Source organism: Leptonychotes weddellii, chromosome 4 (assembly GCF_054177405.1).
Source record: "Leptonychotes weddellii isolate Sample4059 chromosome 4, ASM5417740v2, whole genome shotgun sequence".
Lineage (NCBI taxonomy): Eukaryota > Metazoa > Chordata > Mammalia > Carnivora > Phocidae > Leptonychotes > Leptonychotes weddellii.
This window is the reverse complement of record NC_138372.1, coordinates 75,344,784-75,371,264: the sequence shown is the minus strand read 5'-3', so window position 1 is coordinate 75,371,264 and position 26,481 is coordinate 75,344,784. Positions and strand designations below refer to the sequence as shown.

The following is a 26,481-nucleotide window of genomic DNA, read 5'->3' as shown; positions in this document are numbered from 1 at the left end:
ACTCTATTACTTATTGGCTTCTTATCCTTGAAGAAGTTGCTTATTTTCTTTGAGCCTCACTTCCCTCATTTTCAGTAGAGTAATGCCTAATTTGAAGAGTTGTGATCATAAGGAGAGAGTAAGTACAGAACACTTCTCACTGGGTCTGATCTAAGTATTCTTTACAAGTAGACAAGTATCTTACTGATTCTGAGAATAAACCAAGTGTCCTGTTTTTACAGTAGGCCTCAATATTTGGACAATGTAATGATGGCTGTCAGAATTGTTACTTTATAAGCAGATAAAAGTCCCCATATGGGCACTTTGTAGAGTATCTGCCCACCTTATAATAATACTTTATTCTCTTGAACAGGCCCCTGGTAGCCATTTATTTAAAAAAAAGTAGACATGTAATGCAATCATGACCAAACTTGAATTTCTCACTTGAGAATTAGGAATTAAGAGGAGCATTGACATGGCTAAAGAAGCAATTCTCAGCCTTGGATGCACAGTTCAATTCCTTTTTTTTTTTTTAAGGATTTTATATATTTATTCATGAGAGACAGAGAGAGACAGAGAGAGAGAGAGGCAGAGGCAGAGGGAGAAGCAGGCTCCCCAAGGAGCAAGGAGCCCAATGCGGGACTCGATCCCAAGACCCCCAGGACCATGACCTGAGCCAAAGGCAGACACTTAACTGACTGAGCCACCCAGGCGTCCCACACAGTTCAATTCCTTGAAGAGTATTCAAGAACTACTATTGCTTGAGCCATACTCCAAGCAATTCTGATGTAATTAGGGTGGAGTCTGTCTGACCAGGATGTCAGAATTTTTAAAACTCTTCAAATGTTTTTAATATGTAGAGTTAAAAATGACTGGGCTAGACCTATAGAATAGCAACCATTCTGCATAAAGAATCAGAGGAAGCCAGTTGGCAGAGACAGAAGACTAAACTAGAAGCATGTAGAAGAGTAGAGAGAGGGAGAGACAGATTATATGGCTTTCCATGAGGATCCCCAGCCTTTCCTAGAGGCTTAACTGCATTCCTGAGTTTCATGAGATGCTTCTGTACCCTCACTCTTAACAGCCATCTGAGGCTAGTTTCTATTGGTTGCAATCGAACAAATCGAACAAATCTAAGCCAGAAGTTAAAAATCATGTGGGGCAGAAAAATGTTTCATTTTAAACTGGATCCTAGCAAAATTGTGAGGTCACTAAACGTTTATGTCACTTTATGTGCCTGATATAGAATGTTAATTGCCCAGAGTAGTTATGTATCATTGCATTAAATAATTCTTCTTAGTGCCTTTGCTAAACTCAACAGTCTTCCAATGGTAAGAGTTGAATGTTAGTCTAGATTAGAATCAGACTAATGGAATATATATCTGGAATGCATTTGATGATGATTTCATGTAAGTTGATTATCATCTTACCGGCGACTGATGTAAAAAAGAGACTAAGTAAAGATCACTAGTCTGACGTATCCAACTAATATTTTGAGCATCTTTCTGCCAAATCTATGCTAGCTGCTTAAATTAAATTAGGTAGGAGACACACATGGAAACTAACAAGTGCAGAGTATGATAAGGGAACAACTTTGCTTGTGGATAGCCAGGCAGGTTTCATAGTGTGATGACAACAGGACTGACTCTTGGAAGATTGGTTGGAATTGTCAAAGCAGAAAAGCCAGACAGGAAAGGACATTTTGGGGCGGGGTGGGGAGGGAGGCAAAATGCATAGGTACATTAATGATATTGTTTTGTTTGAGAAATTATAAGCAGTTTAATAAGTGGAAGCATAAAATGTTGTGAGGGAATGGTAGTAGATGAGATTAGAAAGGCTGAAAGAGGAGATTAGAAAGTGTGGGGAGTGGGGAAGAGCCCAGATCACAGCTAGGGTTATATAAGGCTGAGGAGCTGGTGCTATATTCTGCAGGTAGTGAAGAGCCTTGAAGGATTTTGTAGGTAGAAATGAAATGAGAAAATTTAAGTGTAACCCATATAAATTTGGGACCTCTCATGATTTATGCATGTCATGCAGATAATTTTTTTACATGGAATTTGAAGTGACTAAAATCCTCACTCAGTCTCCCCTTAAAAAATTCTGAGAGGGAAAATCAAACTTTCTAAAAAGTCATCTTTAGACATCCCTCTCATTTGCAATGTGTCTTAATGTCTGACAATGGCTTCTATAGAAGAAATATCACTTTTTACCTTTACACTGAAAATCTGCTCAACATCTCACTTTTCCTTTGTCTCTACTCTTACCTCCCCGCTCTGTCCTCCTCTCAATTCTTTATCACTTTAGCTTCCTTTGATTCTATAGGGTTTTTGTTTTGTTTTGTTTTGCATTTCCATTAAGTATATTTTGAACAACCAAAGAAATCGTGGTAATGTCCAGATTATAAGACAGTTCCTGTTTTAGAAAGGGAAAGGAAGGAGGAAATCACATAAATTCAAGTTCTTGTATTTAACCCTTTCAACTATGTTAGCACAGTTCTCAATTTCAGAACAGAAAAGGTAAATGAGATATCCAACAAAGGACAATGAAAATGTCAAAAAGCACTGTGTATGAAAAATAGTTATGAAGCTATAAATGCTTACCCTGGGGAAAAAGGAGATTTGAAAAGAATGTGATAGTTCTTTAAAACATATTTAAAGGTTGCCACGGGGAAAAGTGATTTTATTTACCTTTGTCTCTAAGAGGGCAGAGTTGCCTTTAAGGGCATTTTATATATATATATAAAATATATATATAAATATATAAAAAATATATTACATATATTTCTAATTCTAATGGAGATACTGATTTGAATAAGATGTGATCACTGCCCTCAAGGAGCTTATGTTCTGTTTGAAGAGAAAATCAACATGTACAGCCCCGTATGATGACTACTGAGGTACAGACATATTTTAAATTGCAACATAGCAGAGATGACAGGAAGATATATTTGACAAGGGTATGGACTGCTTTAAGGTAATGCCCCAGGAAACATATACTTGCATGAATGAACTGAGTTTGGAAAGATGAATAGTCATTTGATGGGTGAAGAACACGGATTATATGTTAGGTCAGTGGAAATACATAAAATAATGCATGGAGACTTGTAGCAGTGTGATGAACTACCTGTGGTTTTAATTCTGTGTGTCGTTGGTTGGTTGGTAGCTTTATTTGCATTCTTCTGTTTGTGAGCTCCAGAGACCTGTCTGTTCTGTTAATCTCTATAAAGTTCTCAATAAATACATGAACAAAAATAGTTTTATATGAATGTTAAGAATTGTGTCTGAGTTCATGGGCACTACATTATGGAAGCAATCAGTATATGCCATGAAAAGAAATTTGAATTTGGTTTCCTGAAGATATGGATAAGTTTTAGCATATTAGTGATTAAACACATAACCAAATATTTTCAGTGTAATTAGTAAATTGAAATAATGTTATTTTTTTATGCCCTGGGAGTAGTCCAGATAAAATTATTTATCTACAGTGGCCAGGGAGTGCTTTAGATTGGGAAATTTTATACTAGGTGGAGAAGAGAGAGATGGAATGGGAAAGGGTGCAGAGGCAGGATGGCACAGAGTATTTTTGAGGAAGAATGACTGAAACATTTGATTTCTGAGAGATGGCTTAAGGTGCTGGAAGGAAAATTGACCAAAAAAATAGAAAAAATACACACTTTATTCTGGCTCTGCCACTAGCTGAATAACTTATAGGTACTCCCTTAACCTCCTTTACCCTTAGTTTTCTCTTTGTAAAATAAAGCTTTTAAGGTTGATCATCTCTTTGATTGTTCTAGTTCTAAATGTTTTTAAGTTTATGTGTAATACTAAATATAGCTGAAAGGATTGATTTGGGACAATCTGTGGAGGAAGCTAAAGAGTAGTCTGTTTACCTTGATCTTCACTTACTGATTTTTCATTGATTCTTTTAGAAAATTATTATTATTTTTTTTAAGATTTTATTTATTTGAGAGAGAGAGAGAGCACAAGAGGGGGGAGCGGGAGCGGGAGAAGCAGACTCCCTGCTGAGCAGGGAGCCCGATGCGGGACTCAATCCCAGGACTCCAGGATCATGACCTGAGCCGAAGGCAGTCGCTTAACCAACTGAGCCACCCAGGCGCCCTAGAAAATTATTTTTAATATACCTTTAATTCTGTTTCATATAAATTAATTTATGTTCAGTATTGAAAGTATAAAAGATAAAAGGAGCAAAAATTTAAAAATTAAAGGTCATACCAATCCCACCCAGTTCAGATAACACTAGTTAATATATTGGTATTTACTCTTTATGATAGATGGGTAAACAGAGAAGCATATAGCAATACACATAATAACATATACTATTATATATATTAAATATTTATTTGTTTCCTTATTTTTTACTGGTTTTGGACTTACATATAATGTTAACCCACTATTTTTTCACTTAGTACAGGATAAACACTCTTTCATGCCAGTACATTTTTTTTTTCCTTGTATCAGTTTCTATATGTCTAATGCCAGTGTAACATTCCTTTTTACAGTGGTATTATTGGGGAACTAATCTTCATTGCTCAACATCTAGGTTCTTTCTTTTTCTTTCTTTCTTTCTTTCTTTCTTTCTTTCTTTCTTTCAATTACGTTTTTTATTTTAATTCCAGTATAGTTAACATAATCTAGGCTGTTTCTGACAACTGTTATTTACGAACACTATTGGATGACTGGAAAAATAGTATTGTCTGAAATTGAAACTCGGATAACATATTCTTTAGAAGAGAATATGAGATACACTTTGAAGCAGTTGAGTTTGAATTAATGGCAAAACATCCATATCCAAAGGTCTTGAAGTCTCTTGGAAATGTGAGTTTGAAGGTTATGAATGGGATTTGGGAGGAATTAGCCTCATGGTGAGAGCTGAAATTTGAAATGCTTAAGTTGTCTGAGCAAGGGAACAGAGGGAACAGGCTTTTAAACTTCAGAAAAGGAAGCATACATTGGGCATGAGTAAATTAGGAGGTTGGACAGACTGGGTTGCTGTAGCGCCACACTGTGGTAAAAAGTCTCAAAGACGGGCGCCCGGGTGGCTCAGTTGGTTAGGCGACTGCCTTCGGCTCAGGTCATGATCCTGGAGTCCCTGGATCGAGTCCCGCATCGGGCTTCCTGCTCGGCAGGGAGTCTGCTTCTCCCTCTGACCCTCCCCTCTCTCATGTGCTCTCTCTCATTCTGTCTCTCTCAAATAAATAAATAAAATCTTTAAAAAAAAAAAGTCTCAAAGACAAAACAAAACAAAAGCCCTGTATGCGCAATATGAAAAACAGCTGCCTATTACAAGTAAAGATTTTAGATTATATCATATATGCATACACATCAGTAGTATTTTTGTCAATAAAGGAAATACATGTTTTATAAGAAGCTGTACTTCTCATCTGAAAGTTTTGTGTGTGTGTTTACTTTTTGTTAGTTGTTGTTTGCTTTGGTTTGTTTGTTTTATATTTTTGTTTTGAAGCCTAAGGAAAATCTTGTGAAGTTTGTCCACGTCATTCCCGTTTTAGTATTAAGGCAGCAACTGTCTTAATAATTTCAGGGCAATGCCTTATTTATTTTAAACTACATAAATTAAGAAATGCAAGTTGAACTATACATCTCTATCTACCTCCTTGGGCTGTTGCCTAATGCCATATAGCTACGATTATAACAAATTCATCTGTAAGATTGAAGAGATTAGATATTTCAGTACAAAACCTTAAAAAGAGAAGAAAGCTAGTAGTGTCATTCACCTCACCTAAATAAGAATATGGAACCATGTGCATTTCTGCTCTTAGCATCAGACACAAACTTGCCTGCAATTTCTAAGATTCCTCAGATACAAAAAGTACATATAGATTTTTCCCAGTGTTGACCAGTCCATGGTGTCCGGAAAGTCTTCCTTAGTCTAACCTAAATTTGCCTGATTCAATTTAAACTATGATTGCACAGCTGAGAAAAATCACATCAAAGGTGTTTTTCCCCTCATGTACCCCTGTACAAATTCACACACACACACACACACACACACACACGGATCAAATTAACATATTCCCTATATTATACATTATACCTTTTGTCTTTGCTAATCTTTTTAATAGTATTACAATTCCACATGAGGACAGGAGAAATTATATTCAGAACAGGACTGACCAATATTCAGAAATGTGCCTTGAAACCCAGAACATTCCTGGCAGAAGATGCCTGCCATAGCTGAAGCTTTGATATGGTCAGGCACCTCTTTGTAGGTGCAGGAGACACATTAGTCTTTCAATTGACAAGTTTGATGCCTTTTTACATATTAAGTGAACTTTACTTTGCATTATAAATGGTGGAGGTCCAGAAATAATTTGTATGCAAGTCATGGCAATTTTTATCTACATAAGACACACTCCTGTAAAATTAAAGTTATGCTCAAACAACTTTTCCTTTGAGTGATGGTTCACAAGGGAAAGGAGTTCTTACTTTAGAATTAACTAGCCCTATCGCTTCAGTTTGGCTTAGAAAATTCATCCTTTTTTATATTTGCCAGAATTATTTGTCTTTTAGAGATAAACAGAGAGAAAGTGAAGGAGGGAGAAAAGGAAAGAGACAGAGACAGAGACACTTTATAAACCAAAGGCCTGATGAGATCTTTAATAACCTCCCCAGCCAGGAAGAGACAACATTTAGCAAGTACCTACCCTCTTCAGTGTGCCATGCACCTTGCATAAGTGTTTTCATAATGCAAGGTAACGTCATTACAGTGTTCTTTTAACAAAGGAAATTTCCAGTTTTGAGAGCCAGTTGCAGGTTTACCGACATTAACTGTTTTGGTACTGGTTTGGGTTCTGAAAAAAGAAACTCTCCTCTTGCACATGAGTACATTCCCCACTTTCCAAATTAGATGTCTTCCTGTGGCTTATGATCGCCTGCCTTTTCCAATACTCCTAGGAGGTAGGACATTAGGCAACCAGCATTCCCGCTGCTCTACTGAAAACGATAGAGGAGAAAAAGACATGGACAGATTAGGTGGCTTTCCTAAAATCTCATAAACAGAAGTGAGACTACTGGAAATTGAATTTAGGCCTCCTGACTTTCTGTTGCCCATATCTCTGAGCACTAAAGACATTTTCCACAAATTAAGTACAAAAAGTCTGGTTTATGGGACCAGGGAGAGGGAGATAAATTCTGAAATTTTTCCCTTTTGTGTTTGAATCTCCATATGTTTTAAATAGAGTTTTTTGTTTGTTTATTTAATTGATTTTATTTCTGTTAATAAAATTAAAAAAAGATTCTATTATATGAATTTGGTTCACTGCTAACTGACTTTTTTTTTGCCAGTTTTCATCACTGTAAACAGACCAAGATAATCTATATTAATTTGAATGGTGTGTTGAAGTGATTTTTGTCAAAGATTATATGGAAAAATCAGATCTGATGCAAGAACAGTTATTGGCTGTTTGTTTTTCGCAGTCGCAATATGGAGCTTCGGTTTCTGCCAAGCCTGAACTGCCCCTCTTTTACACTCCTGTTGATCTGGTGGACATTAGTGTGGAAATGGCTGGACTGAAGTTTATAAATCCTTTTGGTCTTGCTAGTGCCACTCCAGCTACCAGTACATCAATGATTCGAAGAGCTTTTGAAGCTGGATGGGGTTTTGCCCTGACCAAAACTTTCTCTCTTGATAAGGTAAGAAAATATTTTTGAAGTCATGTTTAAATGTCTATCATGTATTTTAATTAGAGCAGAAATATTATGATGGCAAGATTTTCCTGACCAAGAAATAATAGTTACTCAACTACTGGACAAGACCTATTAGTCCAAGTTAGTTTTTATTTTCTTTTCCAATCTTTCTGTCCCATGGAAGGGCATGCATTCCCCATTTTGTTTTGTATAGGAAGCATCAAATATATATATATTACAGAAGTGGCTATTTCATGTAATAGTCACAAACTCATGAATTCTTATTTTGGCCTTAATTATTTTGTGATTTCTGGATGTGTGTGATTGAGGACATCTGCCTGAACTCAGAGTTGGAGAGACTAGGATTTGGTTTGTGCATAATCTGGGACCCAGTTCATGTCAAAAAGAATCACTCAGTGTACCTCATTTGTTCTGATAATAAGATTCTTCTTGAACTTTTAAATATAGAAACTTTTTTCAAAGTACATATACCTGACTTTAATTTGGCATGATGACTTTGTATTCACACCATGAATGGACGTACGTAGTAGAAAATAAAGTACCTATTACGGTTGAGATTAATTCTTTAAAGTGCACAAAGTGTATAAATTCATGTCTTTAAAGTAGCATGAATTATACAATAGAAGGTTGCATCCTTATACGGTTTTGAATTAGAAAAGTACAGCAGAATTTAACATTCTTAGATCCTTTATTGATAAAATTTTAAATGCTAAATCTATCAATGTATTTAGTACTAACTGGTAGTTAGTAATAATTAATGTGTAAGAATGTGTGAATCTAGTGACTGAGAAAGTGTATCATTATTTAAATCAGCCTTATCCGTAGGCAAAGAAAATAATAGAGAACAAATATGCCCCATTAAGCACATTCTCTCCTTCTTTCTCCTCTTACTAGGATCAATAGCTGGCATTAGTATGGCTAAAACATTACAGCTGTCTTATTCAGACACTTAGCTTTACAAGAGATTCTAGAGAATCCTCAAAAGTTAGAAAAACCAGGGCATAAAAAATTTCATAAATGTTTTTATGTTTAAATAACTAAAGGGAGGTTCTTTTTCAAATAAATTGGTGGAATATTTAGAAATACTTTGGTTAAATAAAGTGTAAAGATAAACAGAACTTACTGGATTCAGCTTTAGAATATCATTAATCAATTGTTTACAGCTTTGTAGAATATTGATAGTATATTTGTCTTTGTTTCAATTCATCCTTTAAGAATAACTCAGAAGCTGTTATCAAATGTTTAATCCATTGAGAAAAACTGAGTCTCTGATGACTACATTATAGTTACACTGTTTTAAAAATTTTATATGTAAGCAGAAATAGGTGGCTAATCAGGTACAAGTGAAGAACTGTAGGAAAAAATGTTTGCTTTGAATTTGCTGTTTGCTGGCAAAAAATTGAATTCTGATTAATCAGAGACATCTGTCTTTACTCTGTTGGTGACATGCATTGATTTGTGATGCTGTCTCTTTCAGTAACCTAGGAGCAGTAGCCTTTATTAGGATCACCAGCAGAAATAAATGTGGAAGCTAACTTCCTTCTAAACCTCCAATTTGAATTTAATCTATCAATTCACAAGTCTGTGATGCTGGTTGAAAGGGAGAGTAAGGAACAAATGCAAATTAAATTTAGCATATAAAACATAATGTTGGGGGCTTCCTTAGGAAGCTCTCTGTTACTTGCTTTGATGGTGGGTAGAACAGAATATTTGTACAGACTATTTTAAATGTATTTTTGCAGATTATAATGACATAAATAATGATAAAATGCCATTTTCAAAAACAATTGTTTCCCATACGTGGTTTTGCAAAGTAGTCAGTTTGCTTCATAGAGATCCAGGGTTTTTGTTTTGTTTTGTTTTCTTATATTGTCCCTAATTAGTGACTAAACCTGTTGTGAATGTGAAATTGTCTTATAAGCGTCTATACTTTCTTGCTGAAGAAATGTTGTAGCATACAACTCAGTAGGTAGAAACACGTTTTCCCCACAGCCTCTTACTAAAGACATCTATTGAGATATTATATGTTCTGTATATTTGTGTGACATTATAGCATACCAATTTAGATTAGCCTTATTTTAATTTATTATGCCAATTCAAGAATCTACTTAAAAAGTATTAAAATTCAGAATCTTGACATTTGAAATTTGGATGCTCTTAATATGACAAAGGTTATTCTATGGAGTTTTGTTATCATATGAAATATTAATATTTCACAATACAGTTTTGATGAAGGACAATTTGCCGAGCCTGCATATGATAAAGAAATTAAATGCTTATCAAGGGAGTTCAGTAAAAATTAGAGCCCTGCCTGAACATCTGCTGGAAATTTTATTATCCTGTCCTACTGACAGGGTGGCTCCCTCGTTGTTTTTCTAGATTGACAGCTGAATATTACACTGATTTCTGCAGCAAATATGTTTAAGTGAACTTTGTTTCTCTTTTTTTTTATTTTTTTGGGAGTTCGGAACATGCTTTTGATTTTCATCCTATACTTTTTTTATACTCTTGACATTTGTAGATGCCAGATTGAGGTCTAATATGCTGTAGCAACGATAGACCATTGACTTACAGTGAAATGCCAGTTGATATCTCAGTAAACAGAAATATTATTATTCTTTACTGTGCAGTCTGTATAAAAGCTGTATGTGGTTTCTTAGGGAGGCAAATGATCAGATTTTTAATGTCAAATATAAAAAGATCTGTATTTGCTTTTGTGTTAAATAACATCAAAGATGGCTTTTATTAACTATATTCTTCCTTCCCAAATCAGTCTTCCCTGGAATGTCCCAAAATATGTAGATTGCCTTTCTTGAGATTCTGTTTATATTTGATAAAGATGATATTTAAAATATCATCATAAAATGATATTGAGAATATAATTAAAATTATTTTTTACATATAAGTATATATTGCATTTATGTTTTTTTTTACTTTTTTATTATTATTATGTTATGTCAATCACCATACATTACATCATTAGTTTTTGATGTAGTGTTCCATGATTCATTGTTTGCATATAACACCCAGTGCTCCATTCAGTACGTGCCCTCCTTAATACCCATCACCAGGCTAACCCATCCCCCCACACCCCTCCCCTCAAGAACCCTCAGTTTGTTTCTCAGAGTCCATAGTCTCTCATGGTTTGTCTCCCCCTCTGATTTCCCCCCCTTCTGCATTCATGTTTAAATAAAAAAAGGTGGGAGAGCATTCAAGGTCAAGCTTAATTAAAGCTAAACTGTAATGACAAACCAGAGAAATGCTATGTTTAACTGGTAATATTAAAACTTATTTAGACTGCACATAAAAGAACCTCTTGACCCATGTCCACATTATACTGACAGGAAATAGATAAAAAGATTTTATTTTTGTGAATTATATCATAAATTTTGTTCTCTCAGGCATCTACATATAATATACTGCAAATATGTAATCTGTGACTGCAAGTTGCATACATCTTTATCACTACATAGATAAACTCAGAAGTGTTTAGTATTATTCCAAATCAAATTCAAACCTAAGCAAAAATTCACTTCATTTATACGGTATATAGTATAGATATTAGAATAAACTTGTGATTGATTTTTAGTGAGAAAATATCTTGAATGCATATGTTTTGTTTTAGTAAGTATCACATGATTAGACCAATAGGTGCACATATAGTGAGTCTCTCAACATAAAATACCAAAAACTAGAAACTGAGAAATATTTAAAGTTCTTCATTATTTCTTTGGAATCAAATAGTGATAGCTTTTTCCATAAAATACAACCTTATACCACATAACACAATGTTTAGTGTTATAGGAAGAGTTTGATAAATGTTTCATAAATATTCATTGGATAAATGAATCAATAAATGAATAAATAGATTTTTGGCAAAAGCATATTGAGTTTCTATTTTGTTTTCAGTCATATGAACAGACAGTTAACACATAAAAAATTGACTGTTCTGAGTATTGATCTCAATCAAAGGAGAAAAGGCCAATTTAAAATTTTCATATCCCATGTTGCTTTCTGGAGTGAATCTATACATATCTGAAAATGAAAATGTCAGGGAAGTTTTTAAATGGATGGGTAGTGTTTTAAGACTTAAGAGTCTTAAAAATATAGAGATTTTTTTGAGAAAACAGAATATGTATCGCACAACTTTAGGAAGGGAAATAAAAATCATCTGGCCAACTATCTAAGCTTATGTGTCAATAGCTATGACAGAGTAAATGTAACTTGTTTTGGAGTGCTTTTAGTAACAAGAAATATGCTAGATCTTTAAGGCAAAGAAGGCTGTTATAGCTATGGAAAACCCTATTTTAGGAATATCTTCTTTTATTGACCCCAAATTGGCCTTTCTCATAAGTTCCATCCATGTTTTATAGTTCTGCCCTCAGAGACACCATGGAATGAATTAGTCTAACTTATTCGCATAAATGAATTGTTGGTTTTTAAATATGGTGGGTTTTTTTTCCCCCCAAGTAAATAAATACCCTAAAGAAAGGCTAACAAGTATGGAGAGGCAGTGACGTCTAGGGAAAACAACTTTGGCCTGGGAGAGTCCAGTCTCTGTCCAAAGCTGCTTCTAGATCACTACCTTGCATGAACTGTTTAATATTATTATACATTGTTGTTGTTAAAATTATCATTATTATACACATAATTAACTACCGTTTATTGAGTGCTTAGAAAGTATAGACATTGCCAAATGTTTTTCAGAAGTTATGCTTTGAATCTTCATGATATCCCTATAACATAGCATTGAAAAAAATTTTTTTCATATGAAATAATAGAGTGAGAAAGTTAAAACAATTGCCCAGGACTTAGAACAACAATTATTTATTTGCTCACAATCATGTGCATTGGCAATTTGGCTGAGCTCAGGTGGGTAGTTCTTCTGCTTCACAAAGTGTCGCTTGGGCTCATTCATGCATTTTCAGTCAGTTGGAGGGATGCCCGGGGACTGGCAAGGTGGCCTTATTCATACATATGGACCCTCAACTGGAGTTGCTGTAATTGCTCAGAATGCTGAGTCCCTCTCTCCATCTCTTTATTATCTCTCTTGCCTCGTGGGAGGCAAGAGGATGTTCCTTGAGTAGGACCCCACTCTGCTCCCTGCTAATGGTTCCCTAATCCATTGTTCCTAACAGCTATTGGCTCTGTCCTCTGGGCTTTTATTCTGGCCTCTGAGTTGTGTTCTGTTTTGTTTAAGAAATAGCCAGTGATGGCCATTCTTGGCAGTTGAGTAACTTTTTCAACCTATTACTTGCCATAGAAAGTTAACCCCTATTCTCTTTATTTCAGTTGCCCCTTTTAGTCCTAGTTCTTAGTCACGTCATCAGAAAACTTGCTTGGGCATCTGGGTGGCTCAGTCGGTTAAGCGTCTGCCTTCGGCTCAGGTCATGATCCCAGGGTCCTGGGATCAAGTCCCGCATTGGGCTCCCTGCTCTGTGGGCAGCCTGCTTCTCCCTCTCCTCCCCACTTGTGCTCTCTATCTCACTATCTCTGTCTCTCTCTCTCAAATAAATAAAATCTAAGAAAAAAGAAAAGAAAAGAAAACTTGCTTAAAAACTTTTGAATCTATTAAGGGCTAAAGCCACATTCATAGTTCTTGTTTAGACAGATTTTTCTCCATTTTGGATATTTCTCCTGCTGTGGCACAATGTCCTTAAGATTCTTAGAATCGATATTGTCTACCTGAGAGAATCTACTAGGACCTGCTTTAAATCTTTCTAAAATCTTGACAAAGAATCATATAGCAACACTTTTGATGTGATCTTTACCCTAAGGTCATTTCTTACTTTGAAAATCTTTTCCTCCCAGAGTAGAAAAAAGACTAAGAATAATTTTATTTTCTAACACAGCAAGTCCTGGGCCCTTTTGCTTTGCTCTAAGTTTGCTTAGCAAATTAAATATATCCTTTTTAAGCTAATTTCTCTCTTACAGTACCTTATTATTCTTGAGTAGAAACATTCAACCGACACTTTTCAGTGTTTTGTCTAGATATTTCTTTAGTCAGATCCACACATGCATTATGTACATTTTCTATCTTCTGAATTATCACCAGAGATATTCTTGCCAATTGTTCTGTCACTACATAATACAGGCCACCCTTTTCCCAGTCTCCAATAACAATTTTCACACTGCATTTCAAGCCTCCACTAACAGTTTGTTCACCATTTTTCCAGCCTTTACTAACAGCCGACTCTTGATTTTCCAAGAGAGGTCTCTGCCCCCCTCTCATTTAGAAAGCCAATGCCACATGTTTTAGATTCCATTATGTTAGCAAACATAACCAATTTCTGTATTCCTTATCTCTTGCTGCATATCAAAGCACAATTTAGTAGCTTAAAACAACAAGTAATCTGCTCTTGGTTCTATAGTTTGGCAATCTGGTCAGGGCACAGCTGGGTGGGCTTGACTTTGCCCCATGTGACATTAGTTGTTCTCACTCACGCATTTGCAGTTAGTTGACAGACTTGGTGGCTGCTGGTCCTTGATGGCTTTATTCACGTGCTTGGGACCTCAGCTGGCATAACTGGGCCTGGATCTCCATATGGTCTCATCTTCAAAGAGACTGTACAGAGCTTGTTCACAAAGCGGCTGTATTCTAAAAATGCAAGAGTGGAATTTATGAGTCTGAGGCTCAGAAGTTGCGCAATATAATTTCCACCCTCATTTTGTTGGTTAGAGCAAGTCACAAGACCAGACCAGAATTTGGGAGCATGGAAATAGCTCCTCCCATCCAAAGGCTGACATCCGCAGCACCAGGATTGAACCAAGGTCTATTTGATACAAATCCAGATGCTTTCTTCTAGATCGTATTTTCTAACTTATCCTCTCTGTATCTTGTTATTTTATGTCTAAACTGAAGGCAGTTTGACTCCATCAGTGTTTGGCAGAGAACTGGAGTTCAGCTGAGCAGGTGCACTGAGGGCTTTCTATCCCCTACCTCATAGAGCAGCACCTATGATTTTCTTTCTTTTTTTTTTTTTAAGATTTATTTATTTATTTATTTGAGAGACCGAGAATGAGAGAGAGAGAGTACATGAGAGGGGGTAGGGTCAGAGGAAGAAGCAGGTTCCTCGCTGAGCAGGGAGCCCAATGTGGGACTCGATCCCGGGACTCCGGGATCATGACCTGAGCCGAAGGCAGTCACTTAACCAACTGAGCCACCCAGGTGCCCCTATGATTTTATTTCTATTTTGGTTTAATGTATAGTGTCACAGAGAGAGACTTTTGAATTAAAACCTTCTGGGAGTGATGAATCACTAAATGCTACACCTGAAACTAATATTACACTGTATGTTAACTAACTAGAATTTAATAAAAACTTGAAAAAAATAATAAAACCTTCTGGGAATCCACTGTCCATCCTTTGTCAAAAGCCAATCTCCTCCTGTGCCAGTTTTCTTTAGCCACACTGGCCCTCTTTCTACTTCCCCAACATGGCAGGGTCCTCCCTCTCTTAGACCGTTTTGCTAGGGTTTGCTCTGTCTGGAATGCTCTGCCCTTGGATCTTTATACATATAGCTCTTACTTCTCATTCAGTTCTCAGATCAAAAATTACCTCATCAGAGAAGTCTGTGCTGACTGCTCAAAACTCAATCTTCCTGGGGCGCCTGTGTGGCTCAGTCGTTAAGCGTCTGCCTTCGGCTCAGGTCATGATCTCAGGGTCCTGGGATCGAGCCCCGCATCAGGCTCCCTGCTCCGCAGGAAGCCTGCTTCTCCCTCTCCCACTCCCCCTGCTTGCGTTCCCTCTCTTGCTGTGCCTCTCTCTGTCAAATAAATAAATAAAATCTTAAAAAAAAAAAAAAAAACCTCAATCTTCCTGTGCCACATTTCCCTGGTTGTTTTTGTATTTTGTTTTTCTTCACTGCACTTACCACCATATGAAATTACCAGTCTCTTGATCATGTATTTGTTTACTTGTTTATTTTTCTGTTTTGGCCATTCAAAGTAAGGTTTATAAGAAGAGGGATGTTGTCTTTCTTGCTCACTACTGTATGCCCAGTGCCAAGAACTATGTCTGGCAGATAGGAAGGATGCAATACATACTTGTTAGATGAATGAATAATTATAGGATTCTAATTTGAACCACAATTCCACATGACAGCCCTTCAGTTACTTGGAGACAGCTCTCATGTCCTATCAACAAGCCTTTTCTTTTTCCTTTCTAAATAGTCCTGTTTTCCTTTCCATAATAAGGTTTGCAGACTTTTTACCATGTAGGTTGTCTGTTCTCCCATGTGGATTTCAAGAAACTTGTTTCAATCCATATTATCTTAATTGAGAGGAAGTTGCCTACATTTGCACAAATTGCTAGCACCTATCAGCCAGACAAGAATTCAGGAATAACATTGTCAGGACTATAAGTGCTAAAAATAATATTTGGAGCTGTTAAGAAAAATTTCACAAATATGTTATGTAATAATATTTTAGAGCTCAGATAATCCTCTTTGGATTACACTACAAAAGACTACAATTTACTCTTGTAACTCATTTTAAAAGGCCTGATTAGAAATAAAGATCTGAATCTTTTTAAACATTAAGTCAAACTGATTTATTTTATTGTTACTGAGTTTCTACACTACATTATTGTGAAAGTCTATGAAACAATAAATGAACAACTGTCCAGTGCATTATTTTCCCTGTTACAGTTCTAGCTTCAAATTTGGTGCATAATTAATTTCTATTTATCGTGCAGTATTGTTCTCATGGTATATACTTATGCATTAACTAAGGAATTATAATTATTTAAACAAATTCAATGTAAACTTCTCATCTGGGAGACTTTTAACATTCTAAAACCATAAGTGATTTCTGTGTGCTTATAATTTTATTTTCACCTGGTTAGGTTCTTTAATTGTTATTTAGATTTATTGTATTGAAATTATTAATATTGACTCATCCTCAAATTATAAAGAATGGGCTTATTAAAAGGCTACAGTTCACATGTAAGAGTCCTATAGGAGATTTCATCCAAATGCTCACTTCAAGACTATTTTAGCAAGCTTTTCTATGAAGCAACCCTGATCTCATCAACAGCAAAAGAACACGCATATCCCTGCATGCCCATTTGTGTGTACACTTGCAATATGGAAACTAAATCTTGCAAGTTAGGATCTAGTAAAAAATATTCCACATCTTTCCCCACAGTTCTAAACTAATCATTGTTTTCAACCATGCTATGTATGCCAGACTTAGTCTGTTCAATAGAAAATATGGATTATGATGTTTCCAAACACAGGCTAAATGCATATACTTCTTAACTATAAATCCTTTAATTGTAGCCAAAGTAATATTTTTAACCAGGTACATTATTAAAGTTATTTAAATTGCTCCCAATCTTTTTTACCTTTTATTTCACAATTGGGCTAGTTGACTATGAAGCAGACCAGCCAATTGTCCAATATAATTACGTCTTCACCTCTTTTCCATTTCAGGCTGTGATTTCACACTTGTTAATTAGTTAATCATTTTGGTAGAGTGGACAAGGTGAGACTCAAATAGACTTTTTAATAATATAAATTGATGTGCACAATTTTGATTTGGGTTAGCACGTAGAGGAACCTAACCTGTATTGGAAAATACTTTTCAACTTTGGGGGTTTTATTTGTTTTGTTTTGTTTTAAAGTAACTTGTGTCAAGGTTCCTGGAAAATCCTCATAATTATGGCTAATGGAAATTTTCATAAAGTACAGTCCTGCTGATTGAGAAACTGATTTTACTCTTTTCCTTTCTCACATAATTCTTTTGCAGATTTTTAATTTAACTAGTCAAAAATATCCATATTCTGGCTATGTTTGGCTGATTGGGCCTTGGTTGAAATTAAAATGGCTTGAATTCCATAATACACTCATTGCCTTTGTATTTTCTTCATTGATTTTTAACAAGATTCTAGTCATTACTACATAGGGATATTCTTTATCCTTCACTGAAATACTGAACTATAAAACCCAGTGATTACCTCACTCAGGTTTTTATTAAAGACATACCTACATTGGCCATTTTATTGTAAGACTTACTCAGTTTTAAATTGCAGTTCTCTCTATGCTCCTTTCTCTTACATGACTTGCAGTTGGCTTCATACTCAATCAGCACTGTTTATAAAATGAGGTCCCATTAGATGTTTAAGGAAGTGACTGCTTCTTTAGAGAAGTAGTCAGCCAAACTTCCTTTTCATACACCAATTACCTTTACTTACTGGACTTCTCCATCTGCTTCTTTTACTTCAGCTAAGTCCACTGCTCTTTTTATCCTGCTCTGTTTACTCATTTTTAAGTTTTCCCATGGTATCCCACATGTTTGGAAAACTTACCATTCCTCTTCTGCCAGTTCACCCTCAAAGTTAAAATTTATCTTAAAGTATCATCAAGTAAATTGTCTAGACTAGATGTATTCTGAGAGTTGTTGCTAATGTCCTTTATATGCCCTCTTTTTGATCTCATTCACTCAACACACATTTGTTAGGCGCTGATCATTCACGGAGTGTGTGTGTGTATGTGTGTGTGTGTGTGTGTGTGTGTAAATGGTCTTTGCTCTAGAAAACTTAAACTCTAGTTCAGAGTATACACCAAAAGACTGAAGGCAACAGAGAGTCTTAGAGTAAAAATGTTACTTAATAAGCAGTATTTTCCTCCATTTTTTTTTTTTTTTTTTTGCATCCCTAAGAGGTTGTTTTTATTAAGACTCTACTGGATATGCACAGTGAGGGCAGAAGCAACCTCGGTATACAATTCCGTACTTAGATTATAACTTACAAGATGTACTGGAAAAATGTAGAAGGCAGGCAATATGATATATCGTATAAAAGTTACAGGGACTATTTGGAAAAGAAGAAGAGATCAAATTATCACTACTAATAAGGTGATCCTTGCATGGTTTTAGACAGTTCATCAGAATCACAAAACTGTATCTTTTGTCCAGTCTGTCGTGTTGCTTGTGTTTCCTCCAATGGTTAAAAAGAAAAATGACTTCACATTTGAGCTTCATCTTTATTCTAGGCAGAAAGGATAGCACATGGACATTCATGGTCATGAGAGTGCCACGCATATTTAAGATTCAGCTGCTAAATCTTGAGTAAGATTCAGCATATGTATCACAAGGTGGTGTAAGTAGCTGGAGAGACTATGGGAAAGGCCCATTAGGCTAGGAATTTAAATGTGATTGTATAGACAACAGAGAACCTGAAGAGGTTTTAAGCAGAGGAATTACTTAATTCAATTTGGAATTTGCTTTTAATCATAATGTAACTCCTATTCACCATTTTTAGTGATATTTTCTACTTTTTCTCACACAGTCTCTCTTTTCTGATTAAACCAGTCTAATCACTAGGCTTATTATGTTTGTGTCATCTATACCTTAATTTTACCATTTTTCCTCCTTAAGATAATCTCTTCTCCTACTCAAATATTAAAAGGCCACTGATGATCCAATGGTTGTTGACCGATGGTTATCTTCTTCTCAGTCTCTGAGCTTCTCTAAAATTTTATTCAGTCGACGTAAGATAGAATGAATTCTTTATGTGTTTGTTTCTTTTTTTCCTTCTTGAATGTAAGCCCCTGGAAGGCAGGTCCTGTGACCTTCAGGCTTTGCAAATGAAGGAACTGGAAAATACATGTTGATTGACTCTTTCCCTAGTCTAATCAGTAAGACAGATGTGTTTTGGAATGTAGTGCATTGTTTACAATATTGTGAATATTAAATTGGCAAATACCACTATTTCATGATGAACAATTTCACTTTTTTGGATAAATATAATTTTGTACAGCTATAATATTCTTCTTTAGGAGACATATTTTTAGGGTCTTTTTTCTTAGGTGCTGTCATGGGTCTTCAAAAATTTCTCCCACCATTAGGGAACTTTCCCCTATGGCCCTTTTGAATCTTTGGTTTTAACTTCTTCCCTATACAACTCCTAGGAACCCTTGAGTTATTTACCTTTTTTCTGCTGAGACCCCTTTGCTTTTTCAGGGGTCCCTACTGAATAGACCTTAGAGTGACCTCACATTAACTTATTTTATATGGGTCTCTTAACTGGTCCACAGGAAAATTTTACATTTGCTTTGCCCTGACATCCTAGGAATGCAGGCTGGTCAAGGTATAGTTGCATCTCTTTTAACTCATTTTTCAGCAGCAGACAACGCCCCAGGTGAAGGAGAGAGGAAGGAAGGTGGAGAGGAAGCATCCTAGAGTGGCTTACATCTAAGGAAGTTTCAGGGACGTCTTTGAGAAGTCCTCAGTTCTCAGGAGTGAGCCTGCCTTAGTCTCTCTGTCCTGTTCCATAATTGGCTGAGGCAGGGGAATGCAGTACAATGCAGGGATGGATCTCACAGCAGAAGAGCTGGGGCCCTTGATCAGTTATGTTCCCTGTAGCTGGAGTTCTGTGAGGTCGCCACAAGGATACTTGGATTTTCTGCCATAGCCAGCGTAAGGTAAGCAGCCAACTTAGTATATGGTTTTTCAGAGGGCGAATAAACAAACATTGCATTGTATTTTGAAATCTTCTCTTGATCAATACGAGGAGAAATGTTATAGCACCAAAGGTGCTATGAATTTACACAAAGAAAAGTATGTATTAAAAGAGAAAAATGAGATTGCATGCAGAAGGCTGGAAGGGTTTTTTACCCTAAATTTTCAGTCATGGTTTTCACAGCAAATCACCGTAGTTATTATGCAAGTATTACAACTGTTTCTCTTTATTTGGAAGAAAGTGTCATCTCTTTCCTAAGTAATGTGACTGTCAATAAATTACTTAACTTCTCTAAACCTCAGCATGCTCACTAATAATTTAAGACAATACCTGCTTTCCCTTTCTTACAGTATTTTAGCAATACTCAGTTGGAAATTTAAAAAAATAGAAGATGTAAAAATGATTTGTAACATGTGAAACACTGTATCAGTAAAAGTTATTGTTACCACAATCTGCGTACCAAATTTAAACATTAGTAGTTATGTAATCATTTATTAAAACATATAAAATCATGTAATTTTGCCCCTCTCATTTAAGGACTCTTCCTCACCAGTACCACCCACATCCAATTCCCCATGATTTCTCACTGAATACTCATCCAGCCTCCCAAAGAGCCTCCCTGCTTGCACTCTGCTCTGGTCCTACATTGCAGCCTCCAGAACATGGGCTAGGTGGTCTCTTATAACATAAATCATATCATGTCCCTCCTTTGCTTAAAATATTCCAGCAGCTTCCCAAAGCCCTTCAAATAAGATCCAAAATCCTGTACAATCACTTTATCATCTGGCTCCTGCCTATCTCTCAGACCTCATCTCATTCTACTTCACCTTGTACCAATTAAGCTAGAGCCATAATGACCTTTTCTAGGTTGCTCCAATAAGTCATTCTCACCTTCACTAACTGTTCTCCTTGCCTGGAATTTTCAGACCCTTATATTCAAAAAGAAAAAAAGAGAAAATTATTGCTAATGGAAACGTGTAAATAATATAGGAATAATTCCGTTGTAACAAGTAGTTTATTCTTATTGCAGTTTATCAGCTATCGGGAAATGGAGATGCCAACTAACCAATTAAACTATGAAGTGATGGTCACATATTCTTCCTTTCTGTTCCTTTCCATTAATAGGAGATTTTATGATTTTTAAAAAAATCATTCAATAAAATTCATCTTTAATTTTCTGAAAAGAAAAAAGGTAAAGAATTGTTCTTCCTTCTAGCTGTTGGGATCTCGTTAGTTACCAATCATAAAATCTTCAGAAAATGGGAAGTAGTTTATAGGGGTCAGAAATTTCACTGCAGGGATGCCTGGGTGGCTCAGTTGGTTAAGCGACTGCCTTCGGCTCAGGTCATGATCCTGGAGTCCCGGGATCAAGTCCCACATCGGGCTCCCTGCTCGGCAGGGAGTCTGTTTCTCCCTCTGACCCTCCCCCCTCTCATGCTCTCTCTCTCTCATTCTCTCTCTCAAATAAATAAATAAAAATAAAAAAAAAAAGACTGAATTAAAAAAAAAAAGAAATTTCACTGCAAAGAGCAATGGATGTTATGTGACATACACATGGGCTCAGAGAAAAGCATTTTTAAAAATGCTTTTTCATGGAAAATTAATAAATGTTAATGTAAATGTTAAAACACCCAAGTTGCGATTCCCGGTGTCTGACCTCTTCATAGTTCACTGAAAGAAAACGAGAAAATGCTGCCCAAACCTAGAACACCTTCCCTCAGTGTAGGTGGGATTTGTGTCTGTACCTGCTCTTAACATTAAGGGGATTTAATCGAATAGGGCTGATACACACATATCAGAAAAGTCACTCAAATTATTATAGGCATAACCAGTTCATGGGACATAATTCATAGTACACTCAACTGAAAGTGTTTTACATTAAAACATGAAATAAAACATATTAAGAAGTAAAGTTTATAGCCATTTTTGGAGCAGGGACTTAAAATATCTTTAATATTGGACTTCCAGTATTAAATAAAAGACAAGTGTATAAAGAGTTCAATAATTGGACAGGCTACATATTGATTTTTTCCTTTGTTATGTAATATTACCCACTTCTCCATCCAGAGCCATGTCGTACCGGGTTGAAGAGTGCTAGAAACATGGTCGCTGTTGTGTATTGGAATGTGGAGAGACGGAAAGGCTGTCACAGCAGTCAATAAGATCTGAGAGGTGTTGACTAATTGCCTGCTAATTACACAGTAAATTGTCTAATTAAGCTGATGGTTAATTAGGGTACGCTTGCACAGCAGTCTTGTGGAATTTGTGTCTGATGTCTGGGAAGCAGCTTGTGTAATTGGCAAACTGGTAAGGACTGGCAGAGAACATGACTGGAAAGCTCACTGCCAGTGGATGACAGAATAAGGATTTAGTGGAAACAAAAGGGTTGTCATTTTTATACTGAAGGTTTTGTTTCAGTTCTGCAGCTATTCTGCAGTGAGCAATTGACAAATACATCTGAAGCCTAAATTACGTGAGTAAAGGAAGGCTTAAGATGTGCTTCAACATGTAAAATATGCTGCTGGCTTGCCATGTATCAGCCCTGATACACTATATCACGTTAAATTACTATACACGTTGTGTTTTTGCAGCTCCTCTTTTTAACATATGTTATTTGCTGTTCATATGCAAAAAAATTACGAAAATCCCCTCCATCTAAGGGAAAAATTGCCTCTTTTATGAAAAAATGAAAAGATGACAAATGTGACTGATTAAAAGACAACTGAAATAAGAACTTTGAGTTCATTATTTAATTTTTAATTTATGCATCACTAAGAACCATAAAATATTAAACATAATAATGATATGTTTGGATAATACTTTAAAGAAACAAAGCATTTAATTAATTAATTAGAGAGAGAGCGCAAGCACGCCGGGTGAGGAGGGGCAGAGGAGGAGGGAGAGAGAGAATCTTAAACGGGCTCCATGCCCAGTGCAGAGCCCAGTGCAGGGATCTCTCTCACAACCCTGAGATCGTAACCTGAACCGAAATCAAGAGTTGGACGCTTAACCAATTGAGCCACCCAGTCACCCCAAGACATTTTTTTAATGAGAAAATTTCAGTTTTATCATTTATATGATTTTACCATGCAACTAGCTTTTGCTTATAATTTAGTAAAATGTAAAAATAGAATATTTCAGTATCTTATTAAATGTTTTTCATTTCTGAATGGATATGAATTACCTGCCAAATTTGAGTGCCTTTAAAACTAGAAGCTCCAGGGGGTTTGTTTTGCTGCTATTATTGTTCTTCATAGCTGAGGAAGTTTAACTTTCTGTTTCAAAAAGTTATCTATGATTGAAATACATGAAAATTCTCTCTGTAAGTAAACTAATCCATTGAAGAATACAGGCCCTTTATAAATGAATTTAGGTACACATACATGTCACCTCTTTATAAGGGACCTGATGCAAATGATCACTTCTCTTACCACTTACCACCCAGGTTCCAAAATTTTTGTGGATTATAGGTTGCAATTGAAACAAAAGGCTACAGGTGCACAATAAATCTTGGTTTTGTACTTTTGTGTTAATAAAGCAAGAGAAAATTCTAACATTTCAAAGCTAGATGTCTAAAAGATAAGAAGGCCTTAAGTGAAATTATGATATCAACATTTTTTTCTGCTTTCTTAGCAAATAAAATGTGTGTCTGCCTGTGATTGGATGGATATGTATATATTTTTTCTCACTGTTTTCCATAGAGAATTTGAAGTTCTGTATCTACTATGTTTTTAAATAGAAGGAGAAAAATACATACTATGTACTCTCTAAAATATCTTTGAACTAGCATTAACCTTGGAGATATATGCATGGTAAATGAAAATATTTACTATTTTAGGAGAAAAGGTGTTTTTCAACCTGTTTTAAAGCAATACTTTAAAATATTAAATCACAGATATAAAAAAAGATGTAAAATAAAAGTATTCTTTATTTCAAGAGTAAAAATAATCATATTCATTCTGTGTGGAGTCTTAGGTTATGAAGTCTTTATAAAGAAATTATGCAAGATAGAAGAAAAGTGAATTTACCAAAGGGAATACAAGGCTAAACATTGAAATTGCTTATTTAAAGATATATCTCCTGAGGGAGAAAAATCAGATGGAGGTCAGATGTTGCAACTTCAACCATTCTATATTTTGATCTACTCAGTTTTTCATTTTATTCCTCAGACAGATAATATAAAAAGTTGATTTATTATAAGTGATAAAAGTTTGCATAAAAAGAAATCAAGTAGATCTATCTATCATTGTAATTAAAGTTTTAAGGAAGAATTTTTACAAGACATAACCTTCAAGAAAAATTCCTCCTTTATGTTTACATATAAATTTCAGTGTTTTTTTCTATTAAGTCAAAATCTAATCTATATTAATGGTTTCCATTAATATACAGCTATCAAAAGAATATGTTCTATATGTCATCATCTGTTAAGAACTTCTTATAATACTCTAAATTGGCACATATGTATTTATTTATATTTACATATACACCTGTACCTAACATACATGTGTATATGTGTGTTATGTAATCTCAGTTTCTTTTTCAATTCCTTAAAAAATTTTATCCCTATAATTTAAAAAACGCAAGGTAAAGAAATAGCAATATTTATTAACCTTAGCCATCAACCTTATTCTAAAACACTTTTGTTTTCTTTTATAATTTACATACCATAAAGTTTACTCTTTTAAAATATGTAACTTTCACCACTATCTAATTAATTTCAGAGTGTTTCCATCACTCCTGAAAAGAAGCCCATACCTGTTAGCAGTCACTCCCCATTCTCCACATCCACTAGCCCCTGGAGACCACTAATGTATATTCTATCTCCATGGATTTGCCTATTTTGGACATTTTGTATAAATGCGCTCATACGGTATGTGACCTTTTGTATCTGGTTGCTTTTACTTAGCATATTTTCAGAGATATTCCATGTTGTATCATGTATCAAACGTCATTCCTTTTTTGTGGATAAACTACGTTTTGTTTATCTATTCATTGGTTCATGAATATTTGGGGTTTTTTCCTACTTATTGCCCATTATAAGTAGTATTTTCTTGAACATTCACTTATAAGTTTTTGAATGGATGTATATATCCAGTTCTCTTTCAGATATACCTAGTTGCAGAATTACTGGGTGATGTGGTAACTGTATGTTTAACTTTTTGATGAGCTGCCAAACTGTTCTCCAAAGTGGCTGCACAGTATACTTTCCACTAGCAATGTATGAGGTCTCTAATTTCTTCACATACTCACCAACATTGCTTTTTTTATTATAGCGATCAGAATGAGTGTGAAGTTGTTTCTCATTGTAATATTGACTCCTACTATAAGTGATAACTAAAATAGTAAAAGTATGAAGGCCTAATAATTGCATTAATATTCTTAATAGTGTATCACCATAACAACAAGTCAATAGAACTAACAGTTAAAGTAGCTGCCATTTTTCATTCTTCTCTCTAATTCCAGAAAGTGTGGTCATCAGGAAAGGCTGACCCACTTCCACTGAAGGCATGACATAAGAGCAAGTCTGAAAATTGACTTTGGGGAATGGGGGTATGGGCAACCTCTGAAGAATAGGCTGGTTTATTTGGGTTCTTGGCCTTTGAGAGAAAATGTTACAAGGTGGCATATAATCAAAGAGTAGTCTCTTGCCGTTTGGTCATTTGTATAGTTCGAGGATATGAATAAATGTTCCAAGCTAAATTTTGAGTATAACATAGTGAATTAAAGCCTAGGAGAAACAATATGTTCTAGATAGCAAGGATAAGGACTATTACTCTAGGAGCCTGAATCAGATGTTCTTCCCTATTCTCTGCTGCTCTGCTTAGTGGTTTTATCATTCTGGGTCCAAATGCATAGATTGTGAGACTTAAAAAAGATTTACCTTAGCTCTTGCTCTAGTCTAAGAGTTCCCATAGACAGATGAGGAGAATTAGTCTTAGTAACAGCTTTGTTCAGGTTCATATAGATGGTGATTGGACACTCTCCTACCGTGTACTTGGTACTCTTATCACTGTATTTTTGTAGTATTTTATAGTCACTATAGTTCTCTGTTCATTTTTATGGTTCATGTATTATAGAACTATGACTCTGTCCTTGCTCTCAGAGAGCTTCAAGTCTTGTGGTAAGATGCACCAGCAGCCAATTCCCATACTTCGTAAAACACGCTAGAGAGGAAGAAACGAGAGCTGTAAAAATCCAGAGGAGGCAACAGACCAAGCTGGAGGCAAGGGGTGTCACTGGAAAATAGATGAGTCTAAGAGGAGTCCTGAATAGTGCCTCTGGGAAGAAGAGGGACGTGGTGTGACTGAGTAGCGTGTGCAAAGTTAAGCAGAGAGGGAAAGCCCAGTGGAAGTG

General features: G+C 35.6%; 1 protein-coding gene across 1 annotated transcript in view; it reads left to right on the top strand.

Moving 5' to 3' along the window:
* The window catches only part of DPYD (dihydropyrimidine dehydrogenase), a 741,385-nt gene that overhangs the window by 355,133 nt on the left and 359,771 nt on the right, over positions 1-26,481 (top strand). Inside the window, exon 11 of the mRNA XM_081817099.1 lies at positions 7,434-7,649. Within this exon, the coding sequence (XP_081673225.1) occupies positions 7,434-7,649 (216 nt within the window). The remainder of the gene's footprint in view (positions 1-7,433; positions 7,650-26,481) is intronic.